This window comes from Astatotilapia calliptera, chromosome 7, assembly GCF_964374335.1.
Source record: "Astatotilapia calliptera chromosome 7, fAstCal68.1, whole genome shotgun sequence".
Lineage (NCBI taxonomy): Eukaryota > Metazoa > Chordata > Actinopteri > Cichliformes > Cichlidae > Astatotilapia > Astatotilapia calliptera.
Window position 1 is genome coordinate 56,252,914 of NC_137428.1, and position 26,363 is coordinate 56,279,276.

Consider the following 26,363-nt stretch of genomic DNA (forward strand, 5'->3'; position numbering starts at 1 on the left):
CACATTTGACTTCTTTTTATGTACACACTTTTTGATTTACACATGCAAATTCCTTCTGCATAGGTTTCTGGCAGTGTAATCTTTGTTTATAGTAAAGTATATTCAGGCTTTTGAAACTTTTTACAAAGCCAGTGATTTTACAGATTTGTGATATATTTAGGGGTTTTTTTCAGGAATTTATTTGGAAAGTCCTTCAATCATCTTCAGAGTAGACATATTTAGTTATATTTAGTGATTTTGGAAAAGCAAGTCAGCAACACTGATAATGGAACTATCTAAGATGCAGGTTTAGCCTCCCGTTGAAGCTTGTTCTGAGTCATCTGCAGTATATCTTCTATTTCCTTAATCACCTCCTTCAAGTAAAGCAGACAGAAAAGGAAGCAAACTTAGAGTATTACCTATTATTATTCCATAAAATCATCAACAATAACTTGAAAATATATTCTTATTAGGATATTTATGAGTAGTGATCATGCTTTCAGTTTCACTGATACACAAGTTTCATGACAAATAGATGAGGAGAGATCATTAACTCATTAACATGGTACCATGAAATTGGTTTCTCCTTGGCTTTTAGGGATTGATATTTCCTGATGAATGACTGACAGATGCCGAGCAAAGGTCGCGAGAGCTCTCTGGAGATCCTCTGAGACTGTTCTATTAACGATACCACAAACAAACGAGTTTACTAATGATCCCCAAGTCGCCAGCTAAGAAACAATCACCTTGTTCATCTGATAGTGGTGGTTAAATGAAACTTTCAGCAGACAACATCTTCGCTCTTTAGGGGGATGAGCACAGCTTGATTTAACTGTTACAGCATTGTGGAAGCGAAAGGATTTGTGTGATAAATATGTTAAATAACCCTCTGCTTAACAACATTTAGAGTTTGTAGCATTACCAAAGCTAGAGGTGGCATCTTAATCCTCTGAAAGAATTGATTTTACTCTTAGCCATGTGAAGTCTTTCACCTAATCGCCTATTATCTTCTTTGGAAAGTGATCGCCTATTTGAACAGAGGAGAGTAAGGCTCCATCTCCCGGGGATGAGCCTCAAATTTTATACACATATATGCAGCAAAAAAACAAAAATCTTATTCTCTTCCACATTATGTTTGTCCATATTTCTGACTTAAAATAATAAAAGATCAGCTTATGGTTTGTCTATAAAGAAAGAAAGTTCATAACTCATGTTTTCTTGTATGGATCTGGTGTAGTAAGACATACTTACATCATTCCAATACTGCTTCGCTTACTGCTGTCAAAAAAAGCGAAAACTGTGCCTTGCTTTGTCTGAAACGCAAGCAACAAAAAACAGAGAAAAATAAAGCTTCATCATTGTATAGCAAAGAGTACTAACTATTAGTGCATTTCAACCCTGCTTTAAATCTAAGCTCTTTAAATTCACACCTTTTCTGTATGTTGCCCTCCCTCCATATGCTGTTGTACTCATTAAAACCTGAAAACAGACTCTGATGTGTAAAATCTGTGCAGTTTCCCTTTGTATTAACCATATAACAGGAACAGTGGAAATGATGATAGAAAAGCGTGCCGATCAATTCTGAATTGTTACCTTTTTGTTAAATCTTATGCCATGGGCCTTGCACATCATAAGGAACACCTTATTGTATAACATGGAAAGGTCAGAGTGAAATAAGTGGTTCCCAATAACTGCACAAAGATTTCCAACTGGAGCCTGGACAAAAAAAAATAGACAGAGAGAAAGAAAGAAAAAAGAAAACAGCAGAAGATGTGAGTGATGACTGTTTGTCAATTAATTCATTGAATCCAATAATTTAAAGTTTGATTATATTTGGCAGCTAAGTATGGTGGTGGTGTGTGAAATAGATAGAGCAGAAATGGCTAAACCCCAGACATGTCCTTAGGGTCACTGCTGAATTTGTGTGTGTGATTAGTGAACGTGATGAGTACGGGGCACATGTGGTAAACTGTTGGGCCTTTCTTAATTAACTGCAGGGAGGAACAATTAATGCTTAGAAGACATGCCAAACACAAGATGAGCTTAATTGTACGACACCAATCAAAGAAACTACAGGTTGGGGACTGCAGATTTTTTTCATTCAATCTAAGATCAAAGCATTAGTGAATCCACAAAAGGAATACTCACTGCACACAACATTCTGTATCACCGTAATAGAGGGATTCTGTTTGCATGTGTCATAAGTAACACCAGAGAGGTTGATTACTTAAAAGTGGCAGGGCTTAGGAGGATAAAAATGTTCCTGCTTCTCAGCCACCTTTGGGAGACTTAAAGAGTAGGCCTAAGCCCCCGTGAGCTCAGGAGATAGCCCATAACTTGCTGTGAAGGGTGTGTGTTTGCAGTTGTCAGATGCAGGGCCCTCACACAACAATAAAAGCGTCCAACTGGGATTTAATTGTGTTTGTAATATGCAGGGCCTTAATGACGGCCAGCGCCGAAGCCATTAACCACTGCAGTGGCTCAACTGCTGTACTGAAGCACCAGGCCACCAACTAAATGAATGTTTGATAAAATAATACAAGTCGCAGATCAACAAGCGTAAACTCGGGCATACTGCTAATAAAAGAACTCTATTGTTTAAGGCCTGGCACCAGGTTGATGAGGTGTTCAAGCATGCATACACATGCATAATGAAAATGGTATGAATTATTAATGTGTTGATTATTTAGGCTCATCTATCAAAATGATAATGAATTCAGCACCTAAACACCAATTGAGCTCGGTGCATAATTACAGTATTTAGTTGTATTTAACAATAATGAAGAGCAAAACGTTGATCTATCTTTGTGATTACTGAAAGGCTACGAATAGCCTCCATAGTCTCAGGCTGCTTTTTTGTTGCAGAAACTACGTGACGGCATCATTTGATTTAAGAAGAAAAAGAAAAAAGTGTGAATTTAAATTATAGCATCTAAACTCAACACACTGATAGGTGAGTAAAGACATAATTTAAACTGCAAATATAAGCAAATATAAGACGGTACTTTGGGCACGATCTGGTGTTCACAGCATTTCTCGCTGATTGGCATTGGCGCTTCTAAACAGCCTGTGCGGCAATTCAGCGTTCCTCCAGTCATCATCAGAAGCATCTGGGTCATGGCCAGCTGGTTACTGTATGTGATGTCCAGATCAACAGCCCACACCTGCAAACAAGACGTCGTGAACTCTGTGTCATGGAGAGAAGACAAAACTCTATAGACTTAATCATTTCAATTTAATCACAAAAAAAATGGAACATCAAAGTATTTCATCCCCGGACCTTACAAAGCGAAGAGTTAGCACCTCTTAATCCTTACAGTGTTACTCATGTTAAGAGGCAAACATAAGGAAAACACAGGCATGGTGAGTGTTTGACTGATTTAGGTAATTCAGTTCTGACATGTGCACAAAGTAGATCCTTCCCTGTGTATTTGAATTCGGGCAGCCCTGGGCATGTTTGGCTCAAGTCTGATGAGAAGTAAAGTTCAGTTATGTATGGTAAATGGCATCATTATAAGTATATTAAGGGGTCAGGTATGGTCGTAGCCCTCCGCTTAAACAGGGCTAATTTTCCCAATAATAACCTAATAGCTCTGCCCTTTCTTCAAAAGTGACAAATAAATCACCAGTGAAGGAGTTGTTAATAACTAAGTGGCAGTTGGCTGCCTCCTTTAGCCGTTCCTATTTGTCAAAGTAAACGCTCCTGCCACCGAATGCAAATTGCTGCCTGTCTGAACCCGCAGTCTCGGTAACCCGAGTACTTTATCTCCACCAGCACATGGACATCTGACCATACGCAGTAATTATCTTAAATGCTTCACTGTGTTTTATATGAAATTTGAATATATTGTAAAGCATATTGCACAGTCTGCTTCTATAACAATTGTTTTTGGGACCGATTAGTGCGATAGCGTGTAAAAAACAATTCCGGAGAGATACCTGAAAATGTGAGATGTTTGGAAAACTTGAAAAGATTGGCACAAGCGGGAAAACTGGAAAATGTGTGACATGTTTATCTGAAAAATTTGTTTTTAAAATGTTATAGAGACAAAAATAGCTTTTTCCTGATTTGACATAATCTGATTTATAGGGCAGAAGTTACGCAGTTTTGGTTAGTAACCTTTTCTTCCCAATAAGAAAATGCCCAAACTTATGATTTATAAACTGCAGAAACAAGTATGAAAATTTCACGAGGTACATAAAAACGTCAAAAAGAAAAAGTACAGTATGTGGATACAAAGTTAAAAAAAATTCAAGGTGGGAAACACTTTAGCAGAACTGAGTGAGCTTTTCTGTAGGTGGTACTTTAGCTACCTGTGGGCAGATTCACGTCTCTATATATCAGGTTGATACCTGGGCCTGAGTGATGGACACACTTCACCAAGCCATTCACTCAACTCACTAAAACTCATACACCCCTGTCCCATTGTTGCTCTTAACAAAGCTGTGGGAAATGTAAGCCTGGATTGTACCTGTTTTCTATTGCCTTGCATTTTCATTAAAAGCCCCGATGCTGCAGCTGGGGCCCCACCGTTCCACAATGTGAGGAAAGACTGCAAGGGCAAACATATGTGACCCACTTCTTCCCATCAAATAAAGTAGGCAGCTTTTAGCAACAGGTTTGAATCTAAATTGATGTTTAAACCCAGACAGGTTTGCCCATGTGGCTCTCTTCCATCTAAGCTTTGTGTGTGTGGGGAGATGGTTAAGAATCTGTCATTAATGTTCCTGCCTCTATTGAAGCACACGCTGTTTTATAGTCTATTCTTAATTATGCTGTCAGTGAGTCCCTTTCAATTTCAGGTCAACATTGAAGATGAAAATTAATTTTAAGCCTGTCATTATTTCATTCTAAACAGGTAAAGGAAAAAGGGCCTGATTCTGTCCCGAACACATTTAAGAAATTTCTGCTTTTAGTGTCACCATTTTGTCACTGAAATGACAGTTTAATTTGACTAAATAAAATCACAGGATGTAAGAAAGTACTGCAAGTTGGTTTTTTACCCTAAAATAAATACAGCATGGTAGAGTCCACAGTCTGTGCAAAGCCTACTGACAAAAACATTCCTGGCTGGATTTCTAAATCTTTAAAGAAAGAAAAAATGCTGATAATCTAAAACAAAATCGGACATTTGAGGTTATAGGATGCAAATTGCAACACTGCTTTGCTTACATTGTACATTACATCTAATCCAGAAGATACTACCCTCTAGTGGCAAGTGTGCTCTTTCTCCAACTCCGGCATATCTATTATGAATATAAACAAAAGAAGGAAAGTCGGAAAAGTGCAGGGACGATATTTTTTGAACTGTTCTGAATAAAAATCCATCATAAATAACTAGAGGACAAATTGTATTCTGCTACTGGTGTTCTTTCATGTTTTTTAATGAAAGAATGGGAAAGAAGATAGTGTCCTTCTTTCTTCTTTGTGCTTTTGTAAAACCTGTAAAATTCCACAGTATTTTATAGACTACATTACATACAAAGCATTTCATCATACAGCTCCAAATCAATAGGCAGTCAGTCAAGCCACATGTTAGGAGCAGAGGTTAAAGCATCATAAACCAGTCCATTTCAAATATCATAAATCAAAGTGCTTTCAGCAAAACTTAATCCTGACAAATGAAATAAGACTTCCATGCTGCCTGGCTATAATAGCGAGATACATTTCAGCCGACTGCTGCAGGTAGGGGTTAAACACTGACAGGGTATCCCCCCACCCGAAGCTGCCAAATCACTTTGGAATGACCTATTGTCTGAAAGATAGGTGCCTCTGAAATTCTCAGTATTGTAAGGTTAAAGGGCAAGCCTTAAATGGTGGAATCAGTGTATCGACACAATAAGACTTGACAGTTTATTAGATGGCCTTGTGACACATTTGCTCCCAGTGCCCACAGTTTGCCTTATCTTTTTTTTTAGATCCCAGGGGACTAATATGGGCGGCACCTAACTGCTCCTATGGATCCAGCCTAAAAATTGATCTTTTCCACCAATACGTTGAAATAAAAGCATTTGCAGAATGTGTTGTAACACCTTAGATCATATCTATTATGATAGATAAGCTAAGATCTTCTCTGTTTGTGTCTCACCTTCTTCTCCATGGTGTTATGGTCCAGAAAGCTAACGAGATCCACAGAGACATAACCTACGATACGCCGCTGCAGGCAGGCCCGGCCTACACGGGTGCAGATGGAGTGCAAAGTTTCTGGGTGTACAGAGCTCTGAGGAACAATGGAGCCTATAGCTTCAAGTTTACAACCACCATGGAGTTGGTCTCCACAAGAGAACATGGTCACTTCACCCCCTGGCTCCAGCAGCAGATCTACTGTCAGACAGGTGACACTGTTTGAAGGGGGGTAGGCCTCCACCACACCTCCTGGGAACATAGCAGAGCAGATAAATGGCTCTAGTACCCTCAACAAAACACAGCCTAACAGTAATACAGGACCTGAACTCTCCTAGCAGCTGTTTAGCAATCACAGAAAGTTACATGAAAATTATTGAATTTCGCATTTCACAAAGGCAACACCTGTGAAGCAGGAACGACATAGGAAATCCATATTACATGCTGCTATATTTGCAAGTGAAAAGCATTCCGTGCCTGACAATAGATATCTAACCTTGCCTGAGGAAGGTCTTCAGGAAGCAGGCCCAGTTGGGATAGCAGGAGGTTTTAGCAGGCTGGGCATAATGGGTCAGCCATTCTGGGATCTCATCTAAATATCTGAGCAGCACAGTCTCCTACAGAAAGAAAGTGCATACATTAAGCATCTACTGAATATTGTGCAAATTTTAGGAGTTTTTGTATCAATTCAATGCAAAATAATAAGTTTCAGTTACTTCATTATTATTAAAGCTTTGTATGTGTTGACCATATTATTGGAAGCACATTGTGTTTGACTCCAGTGACTGCTTGTTGTCCCCCAGACCTTGGGTGGCTGCTTCAATTTCTGTGCAAGTGTCTGATGGATATTGCGGGAGGGTCCATCTGTGAGTGACAGCCTATTATCAGAAGGCCTCAGGAGTCTAATGGCTTTAACTCACAGCCTCCAAGCAGCTGCCCTCAATAACAACTCTCTCCACTGGGCAGTTGATGAATACGTAAGCTAACCCCATCTATCTGGGGATCAATCAGGGCTTGACTGAGATCGATATCACTCTTGTTTCTGTAACTAGGAAATGCCATAATGGTTACACCACTTAATTATGCTGTTAATTTCTAACTTTTGTTTTAGGTTTCCCTGAAACAGTTTGACAACAACAAGTACAACTCTCTTCTTATAAGGCTATGATGGCTATATTTAAAATACAATGCCCTGACTAAACCCTCTGTAGCCAGTATGACAACAACAACAACAATGCTGTACGTGTGGCGCCAACAGAGAAGAATTTAATTTTTTTCATACACAATAAAACATGAAAAACATTTTTAAGAGATGACTAAATTATAAGTAGAAATAATATCTTTCTTCTGTCCTCATACTATCAAGATCATTACTTTGTTTTGAGTGCACGCTGTTGGGCTTCACTGGAGACAGGACCAGAGATTATACTGTTGATATTCCAGTCATGTAACAGCCATCATCATATTCAAGTACTGTAAGAGGCGAGGTCAAATGCTACACAGTGATTCCCCCTATACAAACCATAAAGCACACAATGGTGCGGCAAAAAGTGTAAGGGAACGGTTGTCATTCTCAACGGAAGAGCAAACTCACCCCGGGACTTTGCCTATGCAGTTCACAGAAACAGCAGGACAGTAAGAAAAGAAAGAGAGGTATTTTGCAATAAATTATTTGGACTTAAACTGCGTATAGTACCCTGTGATAGGATTCAGCCTTTGCTTGGTGTCCACATAAAGCCAAGCAATCTGGTCATAAATAAAATAGATGTTGCCCTGGCTCTTTGATTGCCATTTCACCTCTCCACTACATAGCACAACAACTGAGATACTACAGTGAACAGGTCTCAGGAACAGGAAGATATAATCAGGCTACTTATATATTTCGCATGAATATTTGCTTTACTTCAACCTCATCCTTGGATTTCTTGTACAAACTGAGGCAAAATTTCTTTGCATAAACATTGTAAATAAATACCTAGGATTGTCTTTGCAATGAAAAAAACAAAACATATATATATATACATATATATATATATATATATATATATGTATATGTATATATGTGTATATGTGTATATATATATATATATATATATATATATATATATATATATATATATATATATATATATATATATATATATATATATATATATATAAATATAGACTAAAGGAAATATTTTAAATTCCTAAATTCAGGCTAATTATATTAAGGCAAAACATTACATATTTAAACTCCTCCATGCAAGCACAGACTGCACAATATTTAGACATAGAACATCTGTATTACATGTCCCTCTACCTCTTCAGTGGTAGTGATTATCAAATGACCCATTTCGCTGACAAACTTAACCTAAATAAGGTGTTGCTCAAGATCTGTTTGTACACAGCATGACAAAAAGAAATACTCCATCTGTTGACGCTATTAGGTGTAATTTTTACCCTCTTGTGCCTAATGATCCATATGCAAGCTGTGTGAGCGCTTAAGTGTGTGTATGGCCCCCTTCGGGCATTGCAAGGCTGCAGATCTACATGTCTTTAACCTCTCTCTGTGTAAATGCTAAAAGAGGCCTGGGGGCTTTCTGCAGGCTAAAACATTGTGCTGGAAGCTGTGGGCCTCACAATATTTTGAGAAACACACGCTTTCTAAGACCTGTGCAAAAGCTCCTATAGTAAGGATGAAACCCCCCCCCCCCCCCCCCCACACACACACACACACACACACCACCACCACCCATCCATTCTCCTTTTTGTATCATTTTAGGCTATCCTTTTGCATAGCCAGAAGGGTTCTGAATGTTAATATTATTTTGAACGAGCACATGGTATCATCTGACTCAAGCTTTCTCATATGGAGCCCGTCAGAGCAAGCAATAATTAAGAAAAAAGGGCCAGTCACACTCATTTATCCCCCATCTACTTTTATAGTGAATATAATGGGACTTTAACTAAACTATGACACATATGATAATATACACTTTAATAATCCCTTTGATATTTATTGGTAAACAATTATTGGTGAAAGCTGATAAATTATGGATTAGTATTATAATGCTTAATTTGATCATTTGTATTTGATTAATAATTTATTAAAACTACTGTTTTCGTAAAGCTTGCGAAATATTCTGGAGTGTATTCACTAGCTGTCATTACGAGTGCAGTTAGATCTATTGTTTTTCAGCAAAGTGCTCTATTAATGAGCGTCATTTCTCAAAATGTATGAAGAAGGTTAAACATTCATGATAGTTTTTGCTGTGTGAAGAAGATAACGATTAGATACATTAATATAACATATTAATATGCTCGGATCTACTCAACAATACTGTTTTATGATCTTTCAGCACAAAGAGCCAGATTGCACTCTTCTGTATAAAGCATTTCAACAGAAGGTCAGTATGATTCACATCCAAGTGGCTAACAGATTTTAGGAGAAAACAATATCGTAAGAAAAACATCATGCAATGAAGAGCACAGGATGTGGGCTTTGCTTTGATTAAAAGAGCAAGGTGTAGAATAAAGGCCAGTTAAAGTGTTGTGTCCATATGGCCCAGAAGCCCCGAGGCTGTCGGCCTACACTGGGGGCCTCGGCACTCTTCCCTCTCCATGGGACCCCAGCTGGTGAAAGAAACCCCATTTACTTCCCTGTGCTGCTTCAGCCACCATTATGGACCTTGGCTGTGGCTCAGCCACTCTCTGCCATAATTAACAGCACCAAAGCCACAACAATTACAGCCCCGCACCACACATACACTGAATTAAAGAATGAGCTAATAGGAACAAAAACAGAGGGAGCCACAAGAACCTTGAGATGACTGCTATTCTTCCGAATGGAATAAAAAGTAAAATTGTTGTGCTCCAAGCCCACAATCATTAGCCTGTAATTAGTTTACACAGTGCTCCCAGTTAAATGGCAAAATACGGTAATTAACACATGACAGAAAATCAAAGGCTACTTTGTAAGCATATGAGAAATAAGAGCCAGGGGCTCAGGCGCTGTGTACAGATTGCATTTGTTGTAAATGAATGGTTTACCATTGATTAAATACATTTTATTTGTTCTAAATAGATCCAAGATGAAACCAGGATTTATATTTTCAGGAAAAACAAATGAATTCTTGCAACATCGCATTTGCAATTTAGACTTTATTTTACAGAGAGCTCAGATCCATCTAATGAGTGTAACAGATGTAAAAAGCTCAGTATAGCAAATATTAATGTAACTTGTATTTAAACTATTCAGTTCTGTTCTATACAAAGTTACTGATACAGTGACAATTCACAGCAGCCATCACAAAGAACTTTACATGCTAAGGTAACAACTAAGGCGAAAACCTCACTCAAGCTGCAGAGTAAAAGTATCAAAATACACATTACTTTGGGAAAGCCTTGAATCTCCCCCCATTTCTTTAAATTTCATTTTAAAGGATGTATTTTCTCCTAATTTCCTAAGTGATCTTGAGCAATATTTCTCTAGACTTTTTGAAGTTTTTCTTTGGTTGCTTCTTCCCTTATTTTCAGTCCAGTCCTTGCAACTGGCCATCTTCAGAAGAATATTTTTTTCTTACTTTTTTTTGTTGAGCCACACAACAAGCAACTCAGCAAAGTATCAATTGGAAATTGTATCTTTAGGAACTTTGTTACTAGCTGCTGTCACATAAACACAATTTGCTTCCAATTCTTTAACTGAATCTACAAAAAATGACATAAAATTAAAAAAAACTATCTGCAGCACATGAACAGCAGATGAAAGTCCTTAAGAAATATGAGAAAATCCAATAAAGACCTGAGCCAGGGACTGAGAGATACATTTGACACTTTAGTTGATCTATTTGCTGTCCCATTAGAAATGATCCCAGTGGAAAGGTTGCTGCCAAGAAGCGATTCTTAAGAAAGAAAAATTACACAAGTACTAGACTGAAAATCAGTGGCAACAGGTCTTAAAAAGCAGTGAACCAAATTTGAAGATTTTGGTTTAAATCGCTGTTAGTATGGACGGAGGAGGTCAGGATCCACCATCTGTAAAAGCTGATTTGCAACATCCAAAGAAGAGCTTCAAGAAGCCTATTGCAACAAAGTCTTCCTAAAGGTGGTGATACCAAATGTTGATTTTCAATGTTGTTAGAATGGTATAAACTCTGTTTATGCCTTATATACTGTATTTATTTGTATGTATGTAGACATTTCAATAAGTCACTGCACTTGTTTTCTTAGGAAAATATAAAAATGAGGGGGTGACTCAAGAGTTTTGCACAGTACTATACGGATAGGCAACAGTATGTTAAATACACTATGTGTACCGTGATTTGTTACTGTTGGATGAGTTAAAGCACTCTAGGTTATGTGTGTGTTTCAGGATATATCTATATGTATAAAATTAAAAAATGTCATCTATTGATTTACTGTTCTGAGGCTCCTGGGATGACGTTTAAAATACTGTACTAAGGGAATCAGCATTGCCACTGACCCCAGGGTGAAAAATGACATCTCTTTGACCCTAATGTGACATACACTTTTGTTCCTTCAGTGACAGAAGTGAATCTAACCCTTTTTTGGGGCTCACCTGGGCACAGTCTGGACTTTAATATCCAGTCGCTACTGTAGTGTTATCTGTTAACTATTTAGTTGTTACCATGTTAACTTAAAGTGGGAGATTCCTCATGGGTGCTGTAATAATAATCGCAATAAACTTTATTTGTATTGTGTTTTTGCAAAACCACTGCTTTGGAGAGAGCCATAAAAACAGGATATAATAGTAAAAAAAACATAAATTTGGTGAGATGTAATAAGGAAAAGTAATCAAAAAAGAAAAACAGAAACTCCAAATTCAAACTCATTTAATAAAACATTGCATAAAATTGAGTGTAAAATTATGCTCAAAAATTTTAAGTCACAGGAAGATTGACATAATGCTCTGAGTCACATCTTTACCTGAATGCATTTTGGGTTCCACAGCTCCGGACCGTAACGATGATACTCCTGCAGAGCCCACTTATAGCAACTAAGATGGCATGTATCACAATATGCTGTACCGTGGCTGCCATCCTCTGAGTCAATCTTGAAGAGCCAGCGCTGCACATCAGTGTTTTGAGTCATAAGCTCTGCCAGTGTTTCATGAAGCTTGACCAAGATTGAAAAATGTGCAAACTAAATTAACACAAACATTAGGAGGGAAAATGTATTATGTTTTCATCTGTTACTGAGCAGTGATGAAGGACTGTGTAATGCAGTATTTGGTGTCTGACCTGGTTTAGCGAGTAGATGTCTCCTTGACCAGGTGGCACATCGACCTCTGCCCCCACAAAAATTCTCCTCCCTCCAGATTTGGTGCTGTAGTGTTGAGCAATAGCAGGTTCTGGACCCAGGATTGGTAGCCCTAACTCATCAGCTACCGCCAGGTCATCCACGTGGGCAATTCCACCCACAATATAGGCATGCTTCCCCTGGATCAGGTTTCTGATGTGCTTCAGGGTTTGTGGACTGTACTTCAGAAGTGTAGACAGGCACATGTTATGGGTCTGGAAGAGAAGAGGGGAGGACGATTTTCAAAGCGGAGCGTTTTCACTGTCTCTTCCAAGGGTTGTTTCTTGACCTGATTTATCACTGTGTACACAAAACAGATCTATTATTGAAATAGCCAGCAGGGTTTTGACCTCTCCTGTATTCTAGCAGGTTGAATTGATAAAAGCTGCCTGTGGGAGGCCTCCCCTATCCTTCACATCTTTAATGTGTGCTCCCAATGAGCTCCTTGGGAATACAACTAATTACTTCACATCTGTATTTATTTGATCCACATGGAATTATCCCTTCTGTCACTGGCAGAATGCGCTGCCAGCCATGGGTAGCAGTGATTCATCTCAGCAACACGTCTGGCACAGTTTAACAACAAAACAGCAGGAAAATCAATAAAAAGAATGAAGAAGACCATGTCATGTTGCACATTCAATCTAGCGCAAAACGATGGAATAAGATGGATAGAATGGCTGGATGTGCAAAGATAAATATAGCAACAGCTTCACTTTTATAGCAGTGAGATACTCAGAACTATTAAAAATACAGCCTTTAAATGTAATGATGAGTTAATTAAACCACCCACTATGGAATTTAATCATCTGCTGAACAACATCAGAAAACACCCTCAGTTAAATTCAGTAAAACTTGCAAAATATGTAGAGTTTTGGTTTGACAAGTAGAAAGAAAGATGAAAAAATGTTAGACAGAGTGTAGCGCTATAACAACAACCTCCTTTGGTACCCTCTAGAGGATAATTTATAAACTACAAACGCTTGTGGCATCTATAAATATATAGTAAGCAGATTTCTGTGCTCAAAAGGCACATTGTTATCATGTTAATACTTAAAAGTTGCAAGTAAATTGGTGAATACTGTCATCCTTACTGGGAAATAATCTACAGCCTCAGGTGTGAGGATGATGTAGCGTCTCACGGAGGATGAGGCTCGAGCGGTCCTGGTATCAGCCCCATCTGTGGCTCCATCACACTTCAGGAGGCTGGTGTAATAGTCCAAGATGTCGTTTCCCAGATGCTGGGGACATATGTAGATCACCTCCACATTTTCATCTACAATTACACAAAGAGTGTTTTACAAATGGCATGTTTACAGATATGAACAATAAAAAAACGTAAGCTGTGCAGCTTACCTCTAATATCACACAACCTGCTCATTTGGATGTTCTGTAGGATGTCAAAGCCTCTCAAGTTCAGTCGTTTCCTCTGAGAGTATCCTGTCAGAAAAATGTTATATGTTATCTAACAGTTTAAAAATCTGTAGCTCTGTACAACTACTGATAATGCGTGTGTTACTAGACTTGGGGATGAGGGACTTAAGTCTAATCACACTGTAGTGCAATCCGATGATTAATTTAGCTTAATAACTAGCAGGTGCTGTGCCTGTCGCGTGCTGGGAGTCCTGCTGCACCATGTCCAGCCACCACTGAACTACATTCAGTGATACCGCCAGGATTTTAGCCCATGTATGTCTGGATTTCTGCCTGAGAGAGAATCCTCAACTGAATCAAGGTAATTAAATGATTGGATTCATGCTAATTAACAACAATGGGGTTCAACTTTCTAATTATCCTTGCTCACACAGCACTCTCTGTAGTCACCCCAAGTGCAAATAAAGCATTCCATCTGCTAGTAATTAGGCTTAATAATTTTAGACAATCGCTCAATGATTTACAATGCACATGCCTGATTACTGTCTAAATGTGGATGCTGCGGTGAAATTAGAACAAGAACCGATCCTAGATTGCACTCTGTGTTTAGTGTGAAAAACACAGCAGCGATTCCTCTTTTGTCTCTTTTTTTTCTGCCTTTTTTTTGCGCAGCAATAAAATAAGACCTTTGTGCCGCTTGTAAATATTCACCATAATGGCTTTTCATTTGCTTAATCTACAAATTAAATGGCGATTGAGACTAAATTGTTCAGTTCCCTGGCATGGGGACTGTCATCATCCTGTGAGTGCTTTCCTGCAGAGAGTCATTTGAACGAGACAGAGTGCCTGCACCAGGGCCACAGACTGGGGCAGCAGAGTGGTGAGACCGGGGGTGACTGCTGCTAGATCAGATGTGCTTGTGTGTGTGCAGCAGGCAAAGAAAGCTACCTAATGAAGGGATGTGGATAATGGTCCTCTTGAAGGACTGGATGCGTTTCCAGTTGGCTGCCAGATGCTGGGGACGGAAAAAAGGAGCGATCAGAGATGGGATCGCCAGAGCGTATGCACACACACACATACACACACACAAATCATCATATCATTGCATAGCTAAAACACATCAAGCCAATCTCTCTCTGGGCTCACAGAAGCAAACCAAGCATAAAATACCACCGTAATTAAATTAAGCGTTTACTTTAGGAACATCTTCTCACAATTAATTCAATCAGCAAGGTACATGATGCTACTGCCAGGGGAAGATTAGCAGGCTTAATTACCAGGGTATGAATGCTTTAAGAGTGAGAACATACATTTAGTGCATGTATACACACACAGTAATGGTAAAACTAAATGAGGTTTTAGGCACTAATTAATATTATGTCAGCGCTCTAGAAGATGTTCAGCCAGATGACACAGAGACATGACATCTACAAGAAAAGGGAAAAGGATTACAGAATATTACGTATGTAGAACAATTGAACTGTCACAGCAGTCTTTTAAATAGAAACACTGTTTTATTTCCCATGTCTAAGATTACAAGTTAACGTAGTTAAGTATACGTCATGCATTCTGCCATGTTAAGGAGATGTTAAAATATTTGGAGATACTGAACATAAACTTTGGGAAGCCTGCCTGGAAGTCTTCAATGAAGAAAATCAGTCTTTTCAGCCTAATAAATAAAAAAACAAACTTGTTTTTAACTGCAGTTCTGGTGTAGATTATATGTACCGTCACTCTTTTGCATCTCTTAAATTATGCCAGTGCGATTAGAACATGTTTACTGTTTATTTACACGTTAAAATTCACAGTAACATATTATTTTTGAATGAAGAAAAAATCCCTTTCCAGTATGTGGGCAATATATAAAACACATTCTCTGAACAATATTTGATTTTCTTCACCTAAATCTGCCTTGTAGCTTACTGAAAAACGCAGAAGCCATGACTATGTAAATATATTTTATTTCATACTAGTGGAATAAGATTCATTAGTTGTTCATTAGATCAGGATTGATACTTAATAGCACAAATCATGCTCACTTGCTAAAAAGTGTGGCATTTTTAAAAGCAGAAAGATATATTTTTTAATATTTCCTAAATTAATCTAAGGTTGTAAAAAACTGGTAAACAGGTAAAAGTGCTACAGACACTGTAGAGAGCTGTCCTATCTTATAAGAATATCAATCCTCTCTGGGGTGAAGAGAAGTAGCCTTGTGCTTGATCGACAAAGAACACAATTGATGTGGCACTGAGAAAATACATAATCAATTTTTTTCATTAAATCAGATGTTGAGTATCAGAAGAGAGAGAGGGGAAACCTTTCCTTTTTAGAGATCAAATAACTAACAAATGCCAAAACACGTATTTCATTTTTATAACATTTCATCATATGTGTAGTAATTATTACTTGAACTGTAACAGACAATCAGCTGATTGTCCCTAGGCTTTGTAGCCTTCATTACCACTGTTTCTGCTTCTGTCTTCTTTTACAGTGTGGCTATACTTATATTTATTGTCTTCATCCCGTCCACTTTTCCATTGTCTTTTTGTTTTCTCCTTAAACTTTACTAAAATGTGTATATCTGGGTTTGTTTCTTTAAATCTCACACTGTAAGTACTAGAGAAATGCATTTTTTACCACTGTAAACAATTGTCTATAACACTGCATCTTAGCATAGCATTACATGGCTTCTGTCCAAATTTCTAAAATTGTCTTGGTGTTCTAGAAATGACCATGTGCCTTAAAAAATGCTTGTAAAATACAGAACATTTATACTAAACAGAATCACAATGTGCAACCTTATTTTAATGAAAAGGAATCCATTTACAGTCAAAGGACAAATATCAATGGATTCATTGGATTTGGAGAAATTGAGAGAATAGTCAAGAAAACAGGTACCAGAGCATTATTAGGTAAAAGAGAGATGGAAGCGAGAAAGTAGCATCACCTGTGCTCGGCTGCGGCTGTTTTCCAGCTGACTAAAACGCCGAGCCTGCAGGGCCTTCCTGACACGGCACAGCTGAGCGTGCATCAACCATGAGATGGCAATGGTGCCCGCCGCCCACTTGCGGCGACAGTGGCACAAGTAGGCTGTCCGGGCTAAGTAGCGCCTCCAGGAGGACTGGATGTGGATGGCAGCGGCCTCGATGCCTCCCTCTCCCTTGTAGCGCTGACCTGGGTGCGAGATGAGTTCTGAAACCTCCTCCCAGTTTTCTAGCACTGAGAGGACAGGCATCGCTGAAGGAGCCTTACTCCAACCACTATCCCAAACATGGCTCAGCTCCACCAGGCGCTCTCCACCCACTTTGGCTAAAGGCACAGCAAACTCCCTGAGCAGTTTTTGCAGGGCCTCTAGAACATCAACCACACTGCTCCAGCACAAGACAAAACACTGCTTGAAATGACAGAAGTCTGCAGCCATTGGGTCGACCTGTCCACTTCTGATTGTAAAAAGGTACCTGGGGATATCTACAGGCAGGCTCTAAAGAGGAAACAAGTGAGAGACACCCAGCTTAGTTATTAATAACAGTGTTACAATTCATGAAAATGTTGGTTTTTAGCACCTACTATTTTTGAATTAGTGTACCTGAGGACTTCTAGGAACCATGCTCTTGGAAGTTGTGGCGAAAGCTGGTGTCTCAGTGGGTGTGCAGTCTTTGTCTGCTCTTAAATAAGTGGATTCAGCTTTTGTTTTACATACTGGCTGTTCGTGGCACGTGGACTTTGAATCTATCAGGGCAAAATTCACAGAAAGACCCAGATACATTTTAAAAGTGATCAGAAGTCAAATCAAGCATCAGCTATCTCTTCAAGAACAGAGTCATTGAGATATTTAACCTAAAATCATGAAAGAAAAACTAAAACAGCTAGAAGGATGAGACAAAAAACATAATTGCTTTGGCAAAGCTGATGGACTTTTATCCAGATTCTTAAAAGTTTGGTATTCTAAAAAGTAGAACTTTTAGCAAAGATAAATGACATTTTCCATAAAAGACATTTTTTAATATTCCCTAAATAATAAATTCAAGGTTAATGTAAAAAGCAGACAGAAACAGGAAAAACTGCTACAGACTCTGTAGAGCGCTGTCCCATCTTTGAAAAATATCAATCTTCTCTGGGATAAAGAGATGCAGCCTTGTAGTCGATCGACACAGAACACAAATTTGGATGTGGCACTGTCCTCGTTCATCCTCTCCCAGGATTAAGAAAATATATATAATAGTATCTAAACTTAATACTACTAACTTAAGATAAAAATTTATATGATTTGGAGTTTGACACTATAGAGTATTGTGGAATTACTGACTTGATCAAAGTTTCCGCAAACATTAAGCAAACACAGAATGTCAAAAGATGTTTGTCTGGAGTATAAAAGATGAGGAGATGGTGTAGGGGTGGTGAAATGCTGCTAACCTGTCCAAAAGTCTTCTTTGGGAACTACCAAGATGTGATGGCCCTTTGATTCAGCTCCTTGAAGATTCACCACAGAGCCAGAGATTATCCTGTCACCTTTTGCCTGAACAGAAGATTTTCGCAACATCAGTGACTGCACATCAGATGTAAACACAACCAACAAAACGCTGCCTGACATTACCTGCTACTGTCCACATTAAAACCCATCTGTCCCATTAGACATGAAAACATTTTCTAGGGGAATAAGTATAAACAAGCGGTTCAGGATAGCATGCTTTATCAGAAACAACAGGTTTGCTGCATTCATTAAGAATTTAGAAAAGTGCCACTGGCAATAGGACCTTCGCTGTAACTCACTGTCAATCATAGTTATTCAAATCTGTTAACCTTAAACATTTTAATTCATAACACTGGATTACAATAAAAATAAAACAAGATTTATTGGCCTAATTTCAGTATGAATTTGTTGTGACTACATTTAAACATTTCACAACTCATAAAACAGAAAGTTTGTGCTCCTCCAGATTTGTCACCTAATGTCCTTTCTTTTGTTCTTCTCAGACCACTGAGCTCTTTGACAGACCACAGGTAGCAGCCAGGTGCAGTGAGATTCTCCCCTCAAAGGCACACATCTGTTTCAGATGAGGTTGGGAAAAAGGTGGCACCCTTTGTAAAATTGCTAAAATGCAAACGCTCATTGCCTGGCATGGGTATGGAGAGAAGAAGAGCTGGCCTGAGTTGCAGGAGATGGTAGCAGGCAGAGAGCCAGTGGTTAGCAGTTGGGGAAGCTACGGCTGTCTTATTGGCATGCTGGACCAGGTATCCACTTCTGTCTTGAGACAGCTGTAAACCAGTAGCCCATAGCACAGCAATCAGGCGCCTGTTACTTTAGAAGAATGCTGATGTGCTGCAATCTGCTGCTTTCCGCTTTCTGCAGCCAGCAATTCCATCTCTCCTATATCAGAGTGACAGTCTTGGCCTATGTTTCTTGTGTCAGGTAGAGATTCCCAAAAACATATCAGAAAAGTGTGTAAAATAGATCTAAAACTAATGCCGACCTTTGCAAAGATTAATTTGTTTGCTGTGACAAGTGCTGGATGTCATCCCTAAGCCAAGTGACCTTTACGTCACAGACTGTCTGAACATGAGACTTGAGGCATCTATTAATACAGAACACTACCATCACTCTTCACTCCAGCACACACTGTCTATTGGAAGGATTAGAGAGTAAGTATCGGGGAAAAGAACAATGATATCTAATTCACCACAGGTGCAGCAGAAACTTTTCTCACTGTACAAAGCAAATACCCGGAGGAAATAATTATTATTTCATGATTAAACTCTGACAAAACTATGATTATAGCCGAGATTTCATGCAGTGAATGGTGTTCTTTCCAGCGGTAAGACTGAAATGCCCCATGAAAACATTTCAAATATAATTAGAAAACATTGAGCCTGATGTCTGCAACAAATGAAAAGTCGAAATTCTCTTTTGTGGTTCCGTTTTACAAAGCCACTGCAAATTATCTGTCAGCTACTTTGTGTAGAGTATTCAATCCGACAAACTGTAGCACATAATTTTTGGAGAAAAAAACAACTATCGACATAATAAACAGATTCAAAGGCTCCAGAGAAAAGTTGACTAAAGTGGCAAGTTCACAGGGTTTATTTTAGACCCACCTGTGATAAATAATACATTACAATAAGAATAACTGGATTAAGAGTTGTTTATGTTATAACATTATGTATATGATCAGTAAATGTAATACCATGTTTATACTTCATTTGAAAGACCCTATGGCTTTCTGTAAGGTGTAGTTTCTAAAGAAATCATGCATGATAGCAAACTACAACTACAGGTTATTCTACATTTATGGAATATTACTTACCTCATTTGCTCTCTTCCTGTGAGTATCAGTAAGCAATTTCCCAGATTTCTGATGCCTAATGGATCTTTTGTTTGGCAAACACATGTTCAATGCTAACTTGTCCTGAAACAGAGAAAGGAAAAAAAATCAGAAATTGTAATAGAAGATGCACTCTCATTAGTCTATTCATTAGGTATACCTCATCAGTACCAGGTTGAACCCCCTTTTGAATCATAGCTGCCTTAATTCATCATGGCACAAGTTTCATCAAGGGGCTGCAAACATTCCTCAGAGACTTTGACAGCATCACGCCACTAATACAGATCTGTTGCATCCCAGAGGTGCTCTGTTTAAGATCATGTGACTGTTGAGACCATTTGAGTACAGTGAACTCATTGTCATGTTCAAGAAACCACTTTGAGGTGAACAATCTTTGTGACATGGTGCATAATCCTGCTGGAAGCAGCCATCTGAAGATGGTTACACTGTAACCGTAAAGTGATGGATCAACTCAAAGGAGTCTGGCTATTCTCCTCTGATCCAGAGAACTGTCGCTCACTGTATATTTTCTCTCTTTCAGACAATCCTCTGTATACCTTATAGAGATGGTTGTGCAGGAAAATCCCAGTAAACTAGCAATTTGTGAAATACTCAGAACAGACCGCCTGGCGCCAACAATGCTACGTCCAGAGATCATCTTGCCCATTCTGATGCTCAGTTTGAATTTCAGCAGGTGATTTTGTACATTCCTAAATGCACCAAGTTGCTGCCGTGTGATTGGGCTATTGATATTTGCATTGACATGCTGTTAATGCAAACAGGTGTACCTAATAATTTTTCCAATGAGCGTGTAAATAGTTAGGATTTTTGCTAAACAAAAAAGGTATCAATCCTTGCCCGCTTTTACCTTCCCTATCGTATTGCACGTGTTTAGCTTGTACACACCCTCATTAATTGAAAAAAGGTCATTTATTATCCTTTTTTAAAGTTTCTGAATGCACATAATAATCTACCTGTTCCCCTGCTGGAGCTCCTGGAAGGTTTTCTCTCTGTTTCTTCACATCTGAGATTTTCTCCAGACAAGGAGTCCTGTGTAAAGACTTTCTTTCAGACTCACAATCCCAATTAACCAGAATTCACAACAATTCTAAACATATTTAATCAAATTTGCAAAAAGGTAATGGTTGAGCAAAATATTCCCACTAAAAATACTACTTACCATTTAGAAATAGTCTTTTTTTGTAAATCTTCAATGGGAGGAAGAACCAGCTGCTGCTTATTCACTGTTTTCAAACAATCCTCTGCATGTTTCTACAGACAGTCAAGAACTTATTAACTGTCGGTTCTTACGTGTACTATGTTTCACTTAAGTCTCTTTATTTAATATAAATGCTACTGTGCGTGAAGATTTCTCACCCTGATGTTCAGGGCCTGAGTGTTCAGTGTTGTCCTCCCCTCACTGACAGTCACTTTCTCAAGACTAGGTTTGAGTTGTCTTAAATCGTCTTCCACCTGCAATACAGTCATAAAATGTAAATACTCCAGAAAATGACCTAAAAACAGCATACACGAGTTTGATGATTTAGCGAAAGGCAAGATAAGTCAAGGAAACTTTACCCGAACCGAAACAGCTCCCGACTTGTCTTCCTTTTTAACCACTTCGGACATTTTTTTTCATCATTATTTATGGGTTTGTAACTGAAATATATATAGCACAATGGCGAACTGTACTAGTTACCCCAATGACTTTTCTACAGTCATTGAGTTACCCACTGTTAGCGAAACAATTAGCTTGTCACCAGTGAAAGTTTCTGATTCGGTACACGTAACCTTGACGACGAGACACCGTGCAGCTCATTTCTTCCTGGAGTTTGACAGTCAGGCATATAAGGGTCACGTCTAAGTAAATAATTGTTTATCCCAATGCTCCAATCCCATTGCCACATAACCATGGCCTTTACTTTAATCACCTTCTAAAACATATCAGCTGATGTTAGATTTGTTCACAGTGTCCCTCCACTTCACATAAACGCAGAGTGCAATTTTTTGATTTTGCTTTTTAAATAATTATCATTATCATCATCCTTATTATTATTATTATTATTATTATTACTTAGTTTCAATGATGGATCGAAAAATATTTTTACAATTAAACGTCACAAGACTGTTTAACGTGCACCGGAAGAGGCCGGTCAGAGTTGAAAGGTCTCCCAAGTTTTCCATCGTAACGCTAAGCTAATAGCTGAAGAAGCTTTCTCTCCAATTTATAATTAAAATGTCAGCTTCAGAAGAAAACACAGAAATAGCCACCCCATGTGTGCTTGTCACTAGCTGTGACAGCGAGTTTAAAGAAGAAGAACTAATCAAACGTAAGTTAAGGTGAAAATAACACAATAGTAAGGAAGCTAACGTTAAACAGAGCTAACTAAGCGATAGCATCTGGAAGCCCTTTTATGTCTTTTTCTCGGGTTAATAGCGAATTTCTTCAAGGCGTCTAAGCCATTTTATGTCCTTTACTTTCGCCAGGCTGATATACAAGCGATATGGTAATGCTAATTAAGGTTAATACTATTCCTGTTGCTTGAGCTTTCACCGTGAGAAGCTTAGCTTGACGTCTTTGTTCGTGTAGATCAACAGATTTGTTTTTGTCTCAGAAATCCTCAGTACGAAGACTTTACCCGAGCCGACAAAGCGAGAGGAAACAGTGGTCTGGTACCCTTGGACCATCAACAACAAGTATTATACGGCAGATGTCAGTCTCTGTGTTGTATCAAGCACTTTTCACATGTCGTCAGAGATTGCCCAGTCCATGCAAGCTTTCATCGCTTATTTTGACAGCAAAGCGGTATGTGACATAAGAAGTTATATTTATAAGTCTAAACAGCACGTTTCTTCATGCCTTTATATCATCCATTATGTTTGCAGAAAGATGGGCTGCAAAAGCTACAACCTTGGATCCCGTTAGTGGAAGATCTTGCGCCAGAGGTGCTCATCCTGGTCTGTGACAGAGTCTGTGAAAATGGTCAGTTTTTTTGCTCTGCATGTGGCTTGCAGAAAACACTGTCTTACATATAAGTCGTGGGGGATACAACTTCTAATTTATGTTGTAGGAGTCACCAGACATGAAGCGCAGCAGTGGTGTTTGGCTCATGCATTTGAGCTCGTAGAACTCAATCCTCAGGAGCTCCCAGATGAGGATGGTGAGTTTCTCAAATGGGAGAAATGAGCAGTGACATCACCCAGATTTATATCTCAATTCTTTGTGTTTTGATAATATTTTCACCCGCATTCACACTATTCTGTTTTCTCTATCAGACGACTTTCCAGAATCCACAGGTGTAAAGAGAATTGTTCAGGCTCTCAATGCAAATGTGTGGTCCAGCGTGGAAATGAAGGATGGTAAGATGACATAACCTTTGATTTAACTACTACATACTCTGTGTATGCATGTATGGCATGTGACAGTTTACATCTCTAACAGGGCACAATCAGGGCTTTGGTCTGATGAGCAGTTTGGTGGCTTCCAGACATAACAACCCACGCACCTGCCAAGATCCACCAGTCAGTGGAGTTTTCCTTTTTTGATAATGATCGATTTATTTAGGTTTTAACAGTATTTTTTCATGCATTTTCTTGCTTGCTTGCTTGCTTGAATCAATACAATTTAAATTTATGTTTTTTTAAAGTAGTTTTTGTGGAGGCATGCTGATCCAAGCTGTTTTATTTTTTTTGGTAGTCTTCCAGCTTACCAGTAGAGGGCACCGTTAACAATGAGGAGCCTAACCACACAGAAAGTACTACAAATACAGACACACAGGAAGAGGCAGTAGTTGGTAAGCGAATGCCTTGTGATAGAATTTTCTTTACTAAGTCGTGAATCAATTTTTCTCAGATTCCTCAAAATACTGCTGCTGGAACTGTTAGTTATGTGTATAAACATACATTTTTTTGATCTCCCTCAGATGCAATGACTGATTTGGACATTCAGGAGCTCGCTAACCTCACAACTGGAGATGTAGATGTTGATAACTTTGAACGGCTTTTTACCAAATTAAAGGAGATGAAAGGTAAATGGGAGAATTTTAAAAAAGATATGCAAATCTTGTTTTTTCTTTCTTTCTTTCTTTCTTTCTTTCTTTTTTTTATTTAAAGGTATGTTGTCCCTGTGGAGGTTAAATATTTTCTATAGAGTTCACTTTGAATAGCTAAGTGAGCATCTTTGATGTATTTAGCTTTTGTTTTTCATTATATTTTCAAAATAGTTTGATGCATTTCAGATGATTACTTTAACTAATAAAAAGAAAGTGATTATGATAAAAAGTTTAAGCCCCCATGGTCAGTACTTTGTAAGCAACACATCTTACCATTCTTGTTTGTTGGATTTTCACCCTTTCTTTGCAAACATCTTTCAGTTTTGTCAGATCTTTGTTCTGGCCTGCACAGCTTCTTTAAACTCCATCAACTGTTGAAGATGTTTAGCTCAGGAAATTTCAAGAACCACTGACAAATCTTCAGTGTTCGTCACTCAGTAGTTGTTGTTGGATTTTGAGGTGTTTTTCGGATTGTTAAAATGTTGTTAAACAACATCATCTTTTTTTATCTTGAGCTTTTTGTTTGCAGATACTGCAGTGCAGAATTTGTGGTGTATAATTGAATCCATCCTTCCTCTATCTTGTGCCAGTGGCTGTAACACAAGCCATCCACCCATATGCTTAACAGTTAAAGAGATCATTAGGTTTATTTAGATGTTCATTTGAAAACTTCTGATGCTTTTAATTATCTCTTCCACGAAGGTCGTGGTTGTACAAGTAGATTAAAGCACAGTCTGCTCAATTTTCCTGAAGTTCCTTTGTTTTCATCACAGGGTTTTGATTCTAGCAATCCTACGATTAGATCTCTTAAAGTTTTTTTTTTTTGCTTTGTTTTCCAGACATCACTTTGATGTCCCTCCTTTCTTTTTAAGTACAGTAAATCAGTTCCATTAATTCCAGTTCCAGCTGAGTAAAGGCCTTCTTAAAGCAATATCCTGAATTGTGGGCATAAAATTTTTAATCTTCAAAAGACAAGGCGCTCTTACTTAGTAGAGGACTCAATGGCTGATTATTGTAGGAATAATATTTTAGGAGTCAGAATATGTATGCAAGTCTTGAAATGTGCATTGCCCAAGTTTCCAGAACAATTACTATGAACAAGCCAAAGCACAGACAAGCTAGTTACCTTCAGGATTTCTGAGATTACTAAGATTTTGGAATACTTACATTGCACAAAAACTCTAGTCTTGCATTCAAGGTTTCAGAAACAAACAAACAAAAAACAAATCAACTTTTCATCAGGAGTGCTCAAATATTTGGATGCCAGTGCACCTGATGTCATTGTGGCTGACTGATGATTTTGGTCTTCTCTATTTTAAACCTACAGACAAAGCTTCTTCATTACCCCACGAGCAGAGAAAAGTTCACGCAGAAAAGGTAAGTTTTTTTTTTTCTTTAGTGTTTTAATTTAACCCTTCATTAGTTCAATACATGATCTGTTTACCCACAATCTGCTTTCTAGGTGGCAAAAGCATTTTGGATGGCCATCGGTGGTGATGAAGATGAGATAGATGGGTTATCATCGGGAGAAGAAAGCTAAAAGTAGCTGGCTGTAACTTGGACTCCTTTCACCTGATCCTCCTGTTTTTCTTGGGGCTTCCACAAGATTCAGCATCCCGTGACATCCTGCTTGCACTTGGAAAGTGGAGATGCTTACAGATGGCACTGTAGGCATTAGTATATTTAAAAACTGTGGATTCTTAACATGAAATGATGTATTGAAAAAACAGATGGGAATTCCTGATTGCAAGAAAAGCAAATGAGTGGCCCTGATCCTCAATCTACTCCCCTGGGTTCTTCACTATACTTTAGCCCTAAGTGAACCTCAGCACGTGATGGTGTTGAAGGTGGGGAAAGACATGAAATGTATGTGGTTTGTGTATTTGTTATTAGGTACATTGATACATATATTTTAAAGGTAAATGATGTGCCTTATCCTAAAAAGACATATAATGCACACTGGAATAAATTAACACAAAACCTTGTGATTTTAATATTTAGTGAGTATGGTTTATTTGTTGTGAACACTCACATGGGTTCACAATCTCTATTCAACTTAAATAAAAGGATATGTGTATTGTGCTTTGCGATTAACTCTGCAGTAAATAAGTAATTTAGATGTAGCGCAGTGGGGAGTTTCTAATATTTTTATCAAGCCTTAATGAGTAGAGAAGCACATTTAAAAATATATTATACTGTACATACATACCATCA

At 38.4% G+C, this 26,363-nt stretch overlaps 2 protein-coding genes across 10 annotated transcripts; one reads left to right on the forward strand and one right to left on the reverse strand.

The window, feature by feature from the left end:
- iqch (IQ motif containing H) lies at positions 1-21,960 on the reverse strand. 8 transcript variants are annotated; one of them, XM_026175813.2, is made up of 20 exons: positions 21,676-21,960; positions 21,475-21,570; positions 21,278-21,369; positions 21,072-21,147; positions 20,080-20,181; positions 18,191-18,293; positions 17,364-17,506; positions 16,725-17,258; positions 14,726-14,792; positions 13,760-13,843; positions 13,498-13,679; positions 12,346-12,618; positions 12,032-12,247; positions 6,600-6,720; positions 6,069-6,355; positions 2,985-3,143; positions 1,573-1,695; positions 1,410-1,458; positions 1,231-1,292; positions 1-353 (listed from the first exon to the last, which is right to left on the reverse strand). In XM_026175813.2, exons 1-19 carry the CDS (start codon positions 21,724-21,726, stop codon positions 1,261-1,263), a joined length of 2,790 nt encoding a protein of 929 aa, XP_026031598.2. In that variant the 5' UTR covers positions 21,727-21,960; the 3' UTR covers positions 1-353; positions 1,231-1,260. The 8 variants fall into 8 exon arrangements, with proteins under 8 accessions (XP_026031598.2, XP_026031595.2, XP_026031596.2 ...); XM_026175810.2 differs by lacking the exon at positions 1,410-1,458 and adding an exon at positions 549-657 and having other exon boundaries at positions 21,676-21,959; XM_026175811.2 differs by lacking the exon at positions 1,410-1,458 and adding an exon at positions 549-657 and having other exon boundaries at positions 12,032-12,220; positions 21,676-21,958.
- On the forward strand, positions 18,903-26,231 carry aagab (alpha and gamma adaptin binding protein). 2 transcript variants are annotated; one of them, XM_080304685.1, is made up of 10 exons: positions 18,903-20,791; positions 22,713-22,903; positions 22,984-23,080; positions 23,169-23,258; positions 23,374-23,457; positions 23,540-23,619; positions 23,795-23,891; positions 24,021-24,125; positions 25,477-25,526; positions 25,612-26,231. In XM_080304685.1, the coding sequence occupies exons 2-10, from the start codon at positions 22,844-22,846 to the stop codon at positions 25,687-25,689; spliced, it is 741 nt and encodes a 246-aa protein (XP_080160811.1). In that variant the 5' UTR covers positions 18,903-20,791; positions 22,713-22,843; the 3' UTR covers positions 25,690-26,231. The 2 variants fall into 2 exon arrangements, with proteins under 2 accessions (XP_080160811.1, XP_026031602.1); XM_026175817.2 differs by lacking the exon at positions 18,903-20,791 and adding an exon at positions 22,226-22,427.
- Positions 26,232-26,363: the final 132 nt, after the last annotated feature.

Bases quoted from the DNA above. Each gene is read 5' to 3' on its own strand.
- iqch (XM_026175810.2), bottom strand. From the start codon at position 21,726: ATGTCCGAAGTGGTTAAAAAGGAAGACAAGTCGGGAGCTGTTTCGGTT. The intron at 13,844-14,725 runs GTAGCTTTCTTT...TTTTTCTGACAG, and splicing joins TATCCACATCCCTTCATTAG to GATACTCTCAGAGGAAACGA. The intron at 12,248-12,345 runs GTCAGACACCAA...GTGTTAATTTAG, and splicing joins ACATCTACTCGCTAAACCAG to TTTGCACATTTTTCAATCTT.
- aagab (XM_026175817.2), top strand. From the start codon at position 22,334: ATGTCAGCTTCAGAAGAAAACACAGAAATAGCCACCCCATGTGTGCTT. The intron at 23,620-23,794 runs GTCAGTGGAGTT...TTTTTTTGGTAG, and splicing joins GCACCTGCCAAGATCCACCA to TCTTCCAGCTTACCAGTAGA. The intron at 25,527-25,611 runs GTAAGTTTTTTT...TCTGCTTTCTAG, and splicing joins GAAAAGTTCACGCAGAAAAG to GTGGCAAAAGCATTTTGGAT.